Below are 15,443 nucleotides of genomic sequence, written 5' to 3'. Positions count from 1 at the left end.
AGCTCAGTCGGTTAGAGCATCATCTGGATACACCAAGGTTGTGGGTTCCATCCTTCGTAGGGCACATACAAGAATCTATACTAATAAAAGGGTAATATGCTAATTAGACCAGATAGACAGGACATCTTCTGGACAAAGCCATGGTGGTGTGGCTGAGGCAGAGGCGGTTAGGGGTGATCAGGCAGGAAGGCAGAGGAGTTAGGGGTGATCAGGCAGGCAGGCAGAGGGGTTAGGGGTGATCAGGCAGGCAGAGTGGTTATGGGCAATCAGGTAGGCAGGAAGGTGAGTGGTTAGGAGCCAGTGGTCCCAGATTGTGAGAGGAATGTCCTGGATTGAAGAGGGTGCAGGCTAGGCTGATAGACGCCCCCCTCCCCGCCCCCAGTGCACACATTTCATGCACTGGGCCTCTAGTTAACCAATAAGTGCCTACATAAGTGGAACAACAAATTGCTCACTCTCTCTCTCTCTCTCTCTCTCTCTCTCTCTCTCTCCTCTCTAAATCAATACTTGTTTTTGAATATATATACATTTTATAGGAAGAGGAAGAGAGGGGGAGAAAGAGAGAGAAAAACATTGATGTGGGAAAGAAACATTGATCTGTTGTCTCCTGTACTCATCCCGACCGGGGATTGACCCCACGACCTAGGTATGTGCCCTGAATGGGAATCGAACCTGCGACCTTTTGGTATACATTCCCACCCCTGAGCCTCCCCGCCAGGGCTAGACCACACATTTTGACAAGAGGAATGGTTTTGGGATCTTTTCTGTGCATCTCTAGGCTGTAATAGAAAACCTGGCACCCAAGACGATGTAAGTATATATTTTTTAAATCCATGAGAACATACACACAGTACTCTGCCATCGCCCCAATCACCCGGGAGGGTCCCAGGCATTGCTGGGCAATTACAAGTGGAGGTTCTGGAACTGACTGGGTGATCATCTCCAGATTCAGGGGCGCCAGGGCCTTCTTTTTTTCTGGTAACGCGGATGGGTTCCCTCAGTCCGGCTGACAGCCTCAGATTTAGAAGCAACAACGCCAGAGGAGAAACCTTCCAACCAGCAGCTCTGAGTCCTAGTGTCCGGGAGCATGGCTCATCGCCGGGCGACTGTGGCATACTCGCTGGCCTGGGTCGGCCCGGGCAGCAAGGAGGGGGCTGAAGCTGTCCCAGGGGTGGGGGCATTAAAGGCCACTTGGATATAGGTGACGTCCTGTGGGTCTCTAGCTTCAGAGGCCTGAGGGAGGAAGGGAGACTATGATATGGTGTGATATTGGGGACCAGAGGAATTGTTGGGGAGGTGGGGGCGAAGAGTAGAGGAGGAAACTTTTACCAGTCTGTCCATGGGTCCCGCTGCCTGTTGTTGCTGCCTCTTTGTCTCGGTGGCATCTGGAGGGAGGAGGACATTGTTAAGGCTGCATATTTCTTTCTTTCTTTCTTTTTAAATTAATTTCTTTATTGATTAAGGTATCACATATTTGTCCACATCCCTCCATTCCAATCCCCCACCCCCCCATTCATACCCCCACTTCCCTATTGTCCTTGACCACTGGTTAGGCTCCTATGTGTGCACACAAGTCCTTTGGTTGATCTCTCCCTTTTATCCCCACCCTCCCTCTGAGGTCCAACAGTCTGACCCATGGCTCCTTCTCTCTGGGTCTGTTCTTGTTCCTCAGTCTATGTTATTCACCATTTCCCCTAGATGAGTAGATTATGCCCTACTATAAATATTTCATTTAAAAACTTTTTTTATCCTCACCTGAGGACATTTTTTTTAATCTATATTTTTAGCCCGAACTGGTTTGGCTCAGTGGATAGAGCATCGGCCTGCGGACTCAAGGGTCCCAGGTTCGATTCCGGTCAAGGGCATGTACCTTGGTTGCGGGCACATCCCCAGTAGGGGGTGTGCAGGAGGCAGCTGATCGATGTCTCTTTCTCATTGATGTTTCTAGCTCTCTATCCCTCTCATTTCCTCTCTGTAAAAAAATTAATAATATATATTAAATTTTTTTTCTTGATTTCAGAGATAATGGGAGAGAGAGGAGAGAGAATCATCAATTGGCTGACTCCTGCACTCCCCACACTGGGGATCGAGCCTGCAACCTGGGTATGTGCCCTGACCGGGAATCCACTGAGTCACACCATCCAGGTGAGGAAATGTTTTTTGTTTTTTTTTAAAATTGATTTTAGCCCCACTGGTGTGGCTCAGTGGTTGAGCCTTGACCCATAAACCCAGGAGGTCACGGTTCAATCCCCAGTCAGGGCACATACAAGAAGCAACCAATGAATGCATACATGAGTGGAACAGCCCTAACCAGTTTTTCTCAGTGGCTAAAGCATTGGCCCGTGGTTCAACTGCAGGTTCATTTCTTGTCAAGGACACGAACCTTGGTTGCAGGCTCGATTCCCAGGCAGGGGCATATGGAGGAGGCAACCAATCGATGTGTCCCTCTCACATAGATGTTTTTCTCTCTCTGTCTCTCCTTTTTACTTCCACTTTCTCTATAAAAAAATCAAGGGAAAAAATATCCTCAGATGAGGATTAACAACAACAACAACAAGGTGGAACAACAAATCAATCTCTCTCTCAAAATCAATAAGTAAAAAAAGAGAGTTATCACCATCGCAGCTAGAGCCAGCAAACCAGCCCCCACCTTCATACCTGTGGTTCCCTCACCCCCTTTCCCACCCCCAGAAGATGCCTCCCCCCATTTCCCTGTAGGATTTTCCCCACAGGGGCCTCTGCTCAGGCTTCCCTCCCTCGCTGAAGGACGTACTGCTTTTTTTGGCTTTGCGATGGCGGTGGTGGAGGATGAAGAAAAGGAGGAGGGAGAGGAGGAGCAGGAGGACGATGGCCACTGGGAAGCCGATCAGAATACTCTGGTGGTCCTGGGTCTGGTTGTGATCCATGGCTGCAAAGGAGGAGACAGTGTTGGAGCAGCTGTCCTTCCTAAAGTACCTTCGTGGAGGACATGGGGACCGGGTGCCCCTCCATGCCCCCCCCCCCCTCATGCCCCAGCACAGTCCCGAATGGTTGACCCCTGGGAACCCTAATATAAACAGAACAACTTAAAAATGGATCCAGCCTGCCCTGGCTGGTTTGGCTCAGTGGATAAGAGCGCCGGCCTTCGGACTGAAGGGTCCCAGGTTCAATTCCGGTCAAGGGCACATGCCCATGTTGTGGGCTTGATCCTCGGTAGGGGGGGGGGTGAAGGAGGCAGCCAATCAATGATCCTCTCTCATCATTGATGTTTCTTTCTCTCCCTCTTACTTCCTCTCTGAAATCAATAAAAATATATTAAAAAAGTGAATCCAGCGTGGCTGGCGTGACTCAGTGGTTGAGCACCGACCTTTGAACCAGGTGGTTATGGTTCCATTTCCGCTTAGGGCATATGCCTGGGTTGCGAACTCAGTCCCCAGGAGGGGCGTACAGGAGGCAGCCAATCAATGAGTCTCATCACTGATGTTTCTATCTCTCTCTCCCTTCCTCTCTGAAATCAACAAAACCATATAACCGCCCCCCCGCCCAGCTTCCATGAACCAACCAGGATAAATCAAGAGTGTAAATGTCTTGCTAAACAAGGTAAGTCAGTCAAAAAAGTTAAGAATCGTATGATTGCATTCCTATGTGGGATGTAAAACTGAAAGCAGCCAACAAGCAAACAATACAAACAAAAACTCATAAAAACTCACAGACACAGTCAGTAGAAGTTTAGTTACTAAAGGGGCAGGGTAGTGGGGAGAGGTAGGAGAGGAGCAAGAAGGGTCAAACACATGGTGATGGAAGGGGGCTTGAGTCTGGGTGGTGAGAACAAATGATTTGCTATGGAATTGCACATTTGAAACTCATTAACCAATGCCATTCCAATACATTTAATAAAAACTTAAAAAGATTGTAAAGGTAGCAAAGCGAATGAGAGTGTTCCACTTCAAGAATTAAGAAGTGCTGCCGAAGCTGGTTTGGCTCAGTGGTAGAAAGTCGGTCTGCGGACTGAAAGGTCCCGGGTTCGATTCCGGTCAAGGGCATGTACGTTGGTTGCGGGCACATCCCCGGTGGGGGATGTGCAGGAGGCAGCTGGTCAATGTTTCTCTCTCATCGACGTTTCTAGCTCTCTATCTCTCTCCCTTTCTCTCTGTAAAAAATCAATAAAATATATTTAAAAAAAAAAGAAGTGAGCTGCTCATGAATGAACCTGGAGGCCGTTATGCTAAGTGAAATAAGCCATATTTTTTTTTTTACCCCGATAGATTAAAAAATTTTTTTAAAATTGATTTCAGAGAGGGAGGGAGAGGGAGATAGAAACATCAATGATGAGAGGGAATCATTGACTGGCTGCCTCCTGCATGCCCCTCACTGGGGATCGAGCCTGAAACCTGGGCATATGCCTTGATCGGGAATCGAACCAGTGACCTCTTTGTTTCTGGGTCGACATTCAATGGCTGAGCTACACCTGGCTGGGGCAGCCCCAATAAATTTTTAAAGCTTGTATGCTTGTGTTTCCCCTTAGGACTTCCTTTTCACTCTACTTCAATACCTGCATTATCTTCCCTACGTTATTTGCAAACTTTATGCTCAATAATTCCACACCTGTATCTACAGTTCTTTGCCCTCTTAACTCAAGATGTTTAAAACCAACCCTTGAATCCATGTAAGATGTTGTCTGGCCACCTCAGAAGCAACAAGTCCAAGACATAACACCTGACATTGCCCCATGCCCCCTTTGAAAATGCACTTGTCTGTTTCTCTGTGAATGGTCCCTCGATATACGCATGTCGTAGGCACTGATAGAGACCGTCATGGGCCTGCAGGTTCATTTATACTAAATTCTACTCAGCATGTAGGGAAACACTGATGGCCTCAACCACAGAAGGTCTTGGCTGAACAGTTGTTTTTGTAATTTTTTTTATGGGATGGGGGGGAGGGAAGAGGAGAGAGAGAGAGAGAGAGAGAGAGAGAGAGAGAGAGAGAGAGAGAGAGAAACTTTGATGTGAAAGAGAAACATGGATCAATTGCCTTCCACATGTATGTGCCCTGACAGGGAATTGAACTCACCACCTTTGGTGCATGGGATGACCCTCCAACCAACTGAGGGATGACACTCCACCAGCTAGGGCCTTTCTCCACCCCTCTTATTTATGCAATTGAATTTATTTGGGGAGTGACACTGGTTCACAAAACCACACAGATTTTAACTGTTGTCTGTGTTTTACTTATATGTATGTTTGTGTGCACGTGTGCCTGCGTGTGTTTTATTTAATCCTTTCCTCTTCTTTCATCCAGCCCCTTCTGACAGCTGTTGGTCTGTTCCTTGTATCCATGCCTCTCAACAGTCCTTCTTAATCCTTTACAGAATTTTTGTTTCCTTATATGTGGAGAAAATGCGGCTCCGAGGAGGGAAAAGAGTAGCAGGGGGACACCCTGAATGAACTGTAGAAATAGCTCTCACAGGTTTAGTGTCCTTGGTGAGGCCAGGGATGAAGCCTCCAGGGAAAAGGTTGTCTGATTATCTCAGTTATTTGGGGCTGACATCATGAGTATCAGTCTGCCCTCTGGGAGTCGAGCTCCCTGAGGAGGGCTAGGAATACTAGACGCTTTCGGAAATACTGGCATATGGATCAATGAGGAAAGGTAGCGGTGGAACCTACAGATGTTATTTGCCACCCAAAGACCATCTAGTCTTCTGCTCTCCCAATGGAAAACAGACTTCTCCTTCACCTGTGCGCTCCCTGCTTCCTCCAGCCATCAGAGGTCCTCTTAAGAAGCTGACTCTGGCCCTCGCCAGTGTTACTCCATGGTTAGAGTGTGAGTCTGCACATCGCAAGGGTCTTGGGTTTGATTCCCGGTCAAGGGTACGTGCCTGGGTTGCAGGTTCCATCCCTGGCCCTAGTTGTTGGGGCATATGTGAAAGGCAACCAATTGATATGTCTCTCTCATATCAATGTTTCTCTCTCTCTCTCTCTCTCTCTCTCTCTCTCTCTCTCTCTCTCTCTCTCTCTCTCTCTCTCTCCCTCTCTCTTCCCCCTTCACTCTCTTCTATTCCCCCTAAATATCAATGGAAAAAGCATCTTCAGTGAGGATTAATTAAGGGAAGAAAAAAAGCTGACTCTGTCTCTGGTAAGTGAGATTTCTACTCCATATACTTTCTGTTTTCCACACAACCCAGTGACTCACCTTGTGGATGTTCGGGCTCCGTGGGTGTGGGGTCCAAAGGAGGTTCTGCAAACAGAGACGAAATGGGGGTGGTTACTTTAATTCTTCTCAGGCTCTTTCTACACAGGCTCCCAATGACCTACATGGCCTCCATGGCCCTGAACGTGTGACTGTTCTCCACGCAACCCAGTGACTCACCTTGTGGATGTTTGGGCTTCGTGGTTGTGAAGTCCGAAGGAGCTTCTGCAAACAGAGACAAAATGGGGGTGCTTACTTTAGTTCTTCTCAAGCTCTTTCTACACAGACTCCCAACGACCTACACATGTGATAAGGGGGCTGCAAGGTGGACAAGGGTGAGGCTGACTTCATAGCTTGGTGTCTAAGATGAGGGTGCTGACAACAACTCCCAAGGCTGCTCTCCTCCTTTACCCAGAATTCCCTCCAAGTGGACATCATCAACTTCAGGAGGGAACATACGGATGGATGGGCATCCTCACCTCTGACCTCTTTCTTCCAGTCACTGCTCTAAGGGGACAGTGTCATCTTCAGAAGGGGAAGAAGGGAAGGGCTGCCTTTCTCACCTCTGACCTCAAGCTGCAGTGGGTCACTGGGGTGAGACCATAGGTAGGAGTAATTGCTGAAGGCACCGTAGCACCTGTAGGTCCCTGCCTGTGTGGAGGTGACACGGCCCAGGTGGAAGGTGGTCTGCCGTCCATTGTCCTGGGCTGTGGAGCTTTGTCTCCGGGTGAACTGAGGTACATATTCTTTGGTGAGAATAAATTCATCAAGCTTGATTCTGGAGAAACACTGTAACTTCACATTGTGTCCTGAAGCCACCACGGTGCCACTCAAGCTCGAGAGTGAGGGTTTGTCATAAAATCCTGAGAAAGAAGGAAGTTGCAAATAAAGGAAGTTGTGCCGTGCCTACCTGTTCCCCGGAGCAGATGTGGCTCTGTCTTCTATTCCCTCCCTGTCCACCCTAAGGGAATGTGTCTCTGCATCATCCCCGAGGCCTTCCTAGAAGCAGAGGCTTTGCTGCTTCCTGCTCCGTATCTCAGAGCCTGGTTCTCCCTCTGCAAAGAGGTCCCTCCTGGCCCTGCTGCCTGGGTCCCACTCACCTGTCATCACTAGAAGCAGGGGTTCACTGAGTGGGGACCACTGTCCTCCTCTCTTGTAGGAACAGCGGTACCATCCTGTCCGGTATGGTTTCATCTCTTGGATATATAAAGTTCTGGTCTTCCCAGCCTCCAGTAATTTCTTTCCGTCCCGAGGCTCAGGGTCTCCCTCCTTATATATTTCATAGGCTTCAGCGTCTGCAGGCCCTTGACACCAGATGGTCACTGGTTTATTATTTAGAACTATGGATCCAGGCTGAGCTGTGATAACAGGTGGGGGGAAATATCCTAAAAAAACAGGTAATAATTTTACAGGTGTATCTGCTTCTCATGCCACCCTCCTGTTCCTCCCCTTTTACAGCCATGAGTTTAAATGCTAAGACTCCTCTTCCCAGCCCCCAACAGAGCTGATATCTGGCCAAACTCTACTCAATCCTTAGACATTGAAAGGACACTCACCATTCTGAGCCTGAGTGCTCTGGGCTACATACAACCCTGGAAGGAAATATTGGGTGAGAACAGCTCAGTTTTTAAAAAAAGTTTTTTATATTAACAATTACAGTTTACATTCAATATCACTTTGCATTATTTTCCGGCATGCAGCCTGGTGGTTGGATAATCATTTATGTTATAAAGTGCTTCCTCTTGCTATGTCCAGTACCCTCCTGGCACCATGTGTAGGTGTTACAATTTTATTGGATGTATTCTCTAAGCTGTACTCTAAGCTCCCAGGAGTATTCTGTAACTCCCAATCTATACTTCTCAATCCCTTCACCCTTACACCCAGTCCCATAAACTCTCCTATGGCAGACATCTTTGTTCCCCGTGTCTGTGAGTCTGTGTCTGTTTTGTTTGATCATTCATGTTAGAAAATAGTCCAGCCTATGGAACCACAGACCTGCCCCTGTAGATTGTGTTTGCACCCTGACCCTTCTGTCCGCACTCACCGAGATAGAGCAGAGTGGGAAGATCCACGGACATGATTCTGGGTCCTCTCTGGCCTGTTGCCCTCAGCGATGCTGCCTGTATGCGGAAGGGACTTCTCTGAAAGTCACACCAAGCAACAGGAAGTGGTGGGTGGGCCTTGGTTCTTATCTCCAGAGTGAAGGCATTTCACCACCTCTTCTGCTAAAGCCTTACAGAGGCATCTGAGTTTATGATGTTAGTCATCTGAACTTCAAACCTCCATCAGCCCAGATCAGTCCTTATTTTCTGTCCCCAATTCCTCATGGCATTTAATCTTTCTGAATAAAGTGAGCAGGAAGAGGGATCACAGATGAAGAACAGGACAGAAGTAGTTCCCACTCTGAGATCAGCTCTGAAAAACTCTGTGAGCTCATGGCTCCTGCGACTATAAGCTGAGCTTCCTTTGATTCAGGTACAAAGTGGGTCAATAATTGTGTCTTTCTGCAAAGCTATATTCACAGTGTGTGCATGTGGCCCAGAGCAGAACCGACTTGGGAGGCAATGAAATAAACATTTTTTTTTTTTTTTTTTTTTGCTGTGCATATTCCCACCACGTTGGTAGCATTGACTCTGTCCATGGGTGAAAGTGATGAACCTAAACAAGATCATTACACTGGGTTTTGTCAGCCCTTGGTTCTTTTATTTTTGCCGATAAAGGAAAGAGGTTTATTCGAGTGCCAATTTCTCTTCACCTTTTGGTTGTTTATTAAAAATATATTTTATTGATTTCAGAGAGGAGAAGTGGAAGGGAGAGAAAGGTAGAAACATCAGTGTTGAGGAAATCATTGATTGGCTGCCTCCTGCATGGCCCACAAAGAGGATCTAGTCCACAATCCAGGCATGTGTTCTGATTGAGAATAGAACTGTGACCTTCTGGTTCATAGGTCAATGCTCAACTCTTTAGCCCCGTGGGCTGGCCTTGCCTCTTTGTTTTTAAACCATCTCACTGGCTGACCCTTACTGAGTTGATATGCCGTCCACTCTTCTCAATCAACATAAAACTTAGAGTTAAAATCTTCCCCTCTCTGCACCCACATGAGTCACTCTGAAATCTGATGATGTGGAACAGCTGACCTTTACTGGGTTTTCATTTTTTATCAAGATCCTGTGGGGAAAGTTGCCCATAATCTTCACAGGAACTGTGGTGGATTGGGTTAATGCTTCAAGTTATTTGGTCATGTGTTCGATCATCAGACCCTGGGGACACTGTAGACAATGATAAATCCCACCTGGTTCTTCAGGTTTAGAAATATCTCCTGCTGCTTCTAGGGTTTCCCTGTGGTTGTGGGGTTTCAGTGAACACCCATTTAAGTTTAACCCCAGCATCACCACAACCAGTTCAATTAGCTGAGGAAGTGAGTCCCTGTGTTTGTGCCATTGGTGCATGGACTGGGCATAGAGCAGAGGGTGTAAGGTGAGACAATCACAGATGAAAAATTGAAGTTTTCTCAGGATTAAGAAGATAATGGAAAATTCCTACAGAGAGGAGGAGGAGACAAGTCAAAATGGTTAGATAAGAATTGATTTTCTTTGACACTTGGGGCAAAATATGACTTTTGTTTCTCTGTCTGTTTATCTTTTGTCTACCTATGTTTTATCATGTATATTTCCATCTGTTACTAATATGTATCTATCTATAATCTATTATATTTATCTATCATCTATTTTGTTATCTATCTCTCTATCCATCAGTCATCTATCTATCATTCATACCAGCTTTCTCTCCCTCATCTACCTTTCTTTGTGTCATGTATATATCTATCTGTAACTATCTATGTATTATCTATATATAATTTATTATATTTCTCTATCATCCAACTATCTATCTATGAATCATCTATAACACCTTTCTCTCTTATCTATGTTTTACTTATTTTAGTGAGAAAAGAAAGAGGAGGAATAGATGGAGAGAGAGAAAGAGAGCGAGAGAGAGAGAGAGAGAGAGAGAGAGAGAGAGAGAGAGAGAGAAACATTGACCAGCTTGGTCCTGCAAACCATCCCCCCTCCCATCCCCGCATTACTGAGGATCAAGCCAGCAACTCAGGCATGCTCCCTGACCTGAATTGAACCAGACACCAGACCTCTTGGTGTCTGAGAGGATGCTCAACCAACTGAGCCATAGCAGCCAGGAAATAACTCTATTCTTCATTTTTTTGGGGAGCCTCCATACGCACCCAAAGTCAAATCCTCTAAGGTCACCATCTATTTGGTCCCCTTTACCCATTTTAAAAAATTATGTATTTTTATTGATTTCAGAGAGGAAGGCAGAGTGAGAGAGAAGTAGTAATATTAATGTTTAGAGAGAATCCTTGGAAGGTCTGCCTCCAGCATGTCTCACACTAGGGATGGCGCTTTAACCTGGGCATATGCCTTGACAGGGGATCAAACTTGACATCCTGGTTCATAGGTGACGCTCAACCATCGAGCCACAACAGCTGGGTAGTCCCCTTTACTATCCCTCCACTCCATTCTCTCTGGCAATAACCATACTGTTGTCTGTGTCTATGAGTTTCTGTTAATATCCCACCTATGAGAGAATTATATAGTTCTTAGCTTTTCCTGACTGACTTATTTTACTCAGTATAATATTATCAAGGTTCAATCATGTTGTTACAAATGGCAGTATTTTATTTGCTCTTATGCCTGAGGAGTATACAATGCAATAGGTAGATCATGTATCATAAAATTGTACATTTGAAATCTATATAAAGTTATTAACCAATGTCACCCTGATAAATTTACTTTAAAATAGCACAAATCCTCCTTTTTAAAGCTGCATAGAATTCCATTGTGTAAATGTACCACTACTTCCATATCCACTTATCTATTGATGGGCACTTGGGCTGTTTCCAGATATTAACTATTGTAAACAACACTGCTATGAATACAGGGGTGACTATATTCTTTCTGGTTGATTTACACAGCTTCTTAGGGCATATTTGTAGGAGAAAGAGCACTGAGTCAAATGGAAGGTCTGTTTTTATTTTTCATGGTTAGTGAACTTATCCTGTCAGGGGAAAGTAAGTATCACATGATCTCACACTTATGTAGATTTTAATGAACAAAATAAGCTGATGAGCAAAATAGATCCAGAGACATAAAAGCATGGAACAGACTGATGAGTCTCAGACAAAGGGGGTCAGAGGTCAGGACGAGATGAACCAAAAAACTTATATGCAATAACTGTGGACACAGATTATAATGCAGTGAAGGCCTTGGTGGGACATGGGTGCATGTTGGATGGGGTCCATGGGGAAAAGAAAGGAACATCTGTAATATTTCCAACAATAAAAGATAAGAAATAAAAAAAAAGCCATGCAGGCCAGTGGACCCATTTTAGACATTTGTTCTCCAGACCTCCAAGAGCACCCATTAGTACCACGTTAATTCACTGTGATGTTGGGACATTGTGCCAGATTCTGCAGGAGACGGACACACCCCATTACCCAGTAGACAACACAGCCAGCTCCTGGTTTCCTCTGGTTATCCACCCCTCAAGTCCACACTGTCCTTAGATGCCATGAGTGTCCTCGGTGTTGTTCATGACTATCAGGTGTGGACGGGAGGTTCTCATCTGAGCCAGGGGAAGGACCTCTTGTGGCTGTAGCAGGCCTCTGCCAACACGACCACCAGGGCCAAGAGAACCAGGCCAGCCAGACTCAGCCGGACTTGGTTCACTGGGGACACAATCCCACCAGCAGGTCCTGAGAGAGAAAGGACGGAGGTCACAGAGCTGAAGCCAAAGGCCCTCGCAGGAAGATGCCCTCCCACTGAGCTCATGTCTCCAGTCTGATGGAACTAGGAGATCGCTGCTCAGCCACCTTCTGCATAAGCAATATGTGCCTTCTTTCCTCTGGTCATTATGAGCTCTGTGGTGATTTCCAAAGGAATTCTGGGTCATGAAATGCAGGGATGGAGACTGGGTGGGGAGTTTTCAGTCTTCTCCCTGGAAGGTCTGCTGGGTCCTTCTTTGGGATGCCTCTCTGCAAACTATTGCATCAGCTGATGGAGAATGGCCTCCCTGGTCCTCCATGGGCACTAAAGCTTCTCTCTTCCTCGTCTCCTTTGCCCCTCATCTTCCTTCACCTTTCCTGCTCCTTCTGCAAAGACTACCAGTTGGTGCTCTCCATCAACAGAGCTTGCCTGTGCCATTCCCTTTATTCTCCATCTCCCTTTTCCTTCCCTGCTTCCTTTACCAGACACCTTACCGTTAGCTACCTCACTGACAAGCTCTAAGGGCCCATGCTTTAGCTCCATAACGTGTTTCCTAAGCCCCTTTCTTCTAGTATTTACTTATTCTTCCTCTGTAATTTACCCAATAAATGTTTCTTTAAAAAAGACTACTGTTACTCAACATGGATATGGCTGGGTTCTGTGGGATCAGGAGTTTCAGCAGCTTCTGTAGATGGGGAGGAAATGGGGTTGTTCCTTTATCTGTGCTCAGAGTCTCTCTCCCCAGACTCACAATGACCTGCATGCTCTCCCAGGCCCTGGGCATGTTTCAGAGGCCTGCATGGTAGGTTAGTGGTGAGGACCTCATAGCTTTGGTGGAAGCAGGTAATGTGGACATGGCTTTCCACTTGTCACTTCTCTAAGCGAACAGTGTCATCTTCAGATGGGGAGATGGGGATGGACCGCTTTCTCACCTCTGACCTCAAGCTGCAGTGGCTCGCTGGGGTGAGACCACACATTGGGGTCTTCGCTGAGGGCACCGTAGCATCTGTATGTCCCTGCCTCTATGGATGTGACATGGTCCAGATGGAAGGTGGTCTGCTGTCCATTGTCCTGGGCTGTGGAGCTTTTTCTCTGGGTGAACTGAGGTGCATCTTCTCTGATGAGAATAAATGCTTCAAACTTGATTCTGGAGAAACACTGTAACCTCACATTGTGTCCTGAAGCCACCACTGTGCCACTCATGCTGGAGAGTGAGGGCTTGTCATAAGATCCTGAGAAAGAAGGAAGTTGCAGATAAAGGGGAAGCCATGCCCGTTCCTGTTTCCAGGAGAAGATGTGGCTTTGGTGTCTATCCCCTCCATGTCCTGCCCTGAGGGAATGTGTCTCTGCATCATCCCTGATGCCTTCCTAGAGGTAGAGGCTTTGCTGCTTCCTGCTCCGTATCTCAGAGCCTGATTCTTCTCTCTGCAAAGCGGTCTCTCCTGGCCCTGCTGCCTGGGTCCCACTCAACCGTCATCAGCAGATACACGGGGTCACTGAGCTGGGACCAATGTCTTCCACTCCTATAGGAACAGCGCTACAGTCCTGGCCATCCTGGTTTCATCTCTTGGATATACAGAGTGTCCGTCATCCCAGTCATTGGTATTTCCCTTCTGTCCATATGCTCATGTTCTTCCACTTTATATGTTGTGGGCTTCAGTGTCTGGAGGCCCTTGGCACAGGATCGTCACTGGTTCCTCATATAGAACCATGGATCCAGGCTGAGCTGTGATAAGAGGAGGGGCCAATACCCTAGGAAAACATAATAACTTACCTGTGTAACTGCTCTCCTGCCAACTTCCACTTCCTCCCCTTTTACAGCCACCAGTTTAAATGCCAAGACTCCTCTTCCCAGCATCCAAGAACTGACATCTGTTCAAACCCTACTGAGTCCTTGAACATTAAAAGGATACTCACCATTCTGAGCCTGAGTGCTCTGGTTTAGATTCAAGCCTGGAAGGAAACATTGGGTGAGAACAGTTCACTCTTTAAAAATTAAAAAAATTTCCATTACAGTTTACATTCCCTATCACTTTGTATTATTGTCAGGTGTACAACCTATGGGTCAGATAATCCTATGCTTCAAAAAGTGGCTCCCCTTGCTATTTCTAGGAGGCCTGCCTGGTGAGGGCGGGGGAGGTGCTCTTGGCTTTTGTGGAAGCAGATGGTGCAGCCAAGCGCTTCCCACCACAGTCTTCTCTTTCGTCCAGTCACTTCCTACGTGCACAGTGTCATCTGTAAGGGGGACGTGGGGATGGATCGGCTTTCTCACCTCTGACCTCAAGCTGCAATGGGTTGCTTGGGGGAGACCATACAAAGGAGTAATTTTCGAAGGCACCGTAACACCTGTAGGTCCCTGCCTCTGTGGAGGTGACATGGTCCAGGTGGAAGGTAGTCTGCTGTCCATTGTCCTGGGCTTTGGAGCCCTTTTTTCGGGTGCGCCAAGGTTCCTCTTCTTTGCTGAGAAAAAATACATCAAGCTTGATTCTGGAGAAACACTGTAACTTCACATTGTCTCCTGAAACCACCAGGGTGCCATTCATATTCATGAGTGTGGGTTTGTCATAAGGTCTTGAGAAAGAAGGAAGTTTGCTTTTAAAGGGAAAGTGACATTCATGTGCTGTCACTTCCCGTTCCCAGGAGCTAACAGGGCTCTGGCTTCTATTTCCTCTGTGTCCCGCCCTGAGGGAATGTGTCTCTGCATCATCCCTGTTGCCTTCCTAGAGGTACAGGCTTTGCTGTTTCCTGCTCTGTATCTCAGAGCCCGGTTCTCCCTCTGCAAAGTGATCCCTCCTGGCCATGCTGCCTGGGTCCCACTCACCTGTCATCACTAAACGCAGGCCTCTACTGAGTGGGGACCAGTGTTTTCCACTCCCATGGGAACAGAAGTATATTCCTGGCAGGTATGGTTTCATCTCTTGAATAGATAAAGTACTAGTGTTCTCAGTGTCCGGTATTATACAGTCAGGGAATTTCAGAATTCTTTTCATTCTGTATATCTCATAGGCTGTAGCGTCTGGAGGTCTTTGGCACCGGATGGTCACTGGTGTATTATATAGAATCATGCGTCCAGGCTGAGCTGTGATAACAGGTGGGGGGAGACTTCCTAGAAAAAAAGGTAATAAATTTACAGGTGTGTCTGCTTCTCATGCCAACCTCCACGTCCTCCCCTTTTACAGCCATGAGTTTAAATGCCAACACCCCTCTTCCCAGCCACCAAGAGAGCTAATATCTGGCCAAACTCCACTCAATCCTTGGACATTGAAAGGACACTAACCACTCTGAGCCTGAGTGCTTTGGGCTACATACAAGCCTGGAAGGGAAACATTGGGTGAGAACAGCTCAGTCTTTGAAAAAAGTTAAAAAAAAAAACCAAAAAATATTTTATTGATTTTTTACAGAGAGGAAGAGACAGGGATAGAGAGCTAGAAACCTTGATGAGATAGGAACATTGATCAGCTGCCTCATGCACACCGTCCACTGTGGATGTGCCCCAACCAA

The 15,443-nt window shown here is 46.7% G+C and overlaps 1 protein-coding gene across 6 annotated transcripts in view; it reads right to left on the bottom strand.

Moving 5' to 3' along the window:
• Positions 1-588: 588 nt before the first annotated feature.
• LOC118715903 (leukocyte immunoglobulin-like receptor subfamily B member 3) overlaps positions 589-15,443 on the bottom strand; it is a 27,769-nt gene continuing 12,914 nt past the window's right edge. For 2 of the 6 annotated variants that reach the window (XM_045579691.1, XM_045579692.1), the window contains exons 3-6: positions 6,169-6,213; positions 2,777-2,908; positions 1,330-1,385; positions 589-1,233 (exon numbers count right to left, since the gene is read on the bottom strand). In XM_045579691.1, the coding sequence (XP_045435647.1) occupies positions 1,093-1,233; positions 1,330-1,385; positions 2,777-2,908; positions 6,169-6,213 (374 nt within the window). In that variant the 3' untranslated portion in view covers positions 589-1,092. Of the gene's footprint in view, positions 1,234-1,329; positions 1,386-2,776; positions 2,909-6,168; positions 6,214-6,345; positions 6,391-6,728; positions 7,029-7,265; positions 7,551-7,721; positions 7,758-8,209; positions 8,396-12,874; positions 13,175-14,763; positions 14,847-15,443 lie in introns of those variants that run through there. The other 4 variants (XM_045579688.1, XM_045579689.1, XM_045579686.1 and 1 more) reach the window with 4 other exon arrangements.

This window comes from Pipistrellus kuhlii, unplaced genomic scaffold (assembly GCF_014108245.1).
Source record: "Pipistrellus kuhlii isolate mPipKuh1 unplaced genomic scaffold, mPipKuh1.p scaffold_m20_p_111, whole genome shotgun sequence".
Lineage (NCBI taxonomy): Eukaryota > Metazoa > Chordata > Mammalia > Chiroptera > Vespertilionidae > Pipistrellus > Pipistrellus kuhlii.
This window is presented reverse-complemented; position numbering and strand designations above follow the sequence as displayed.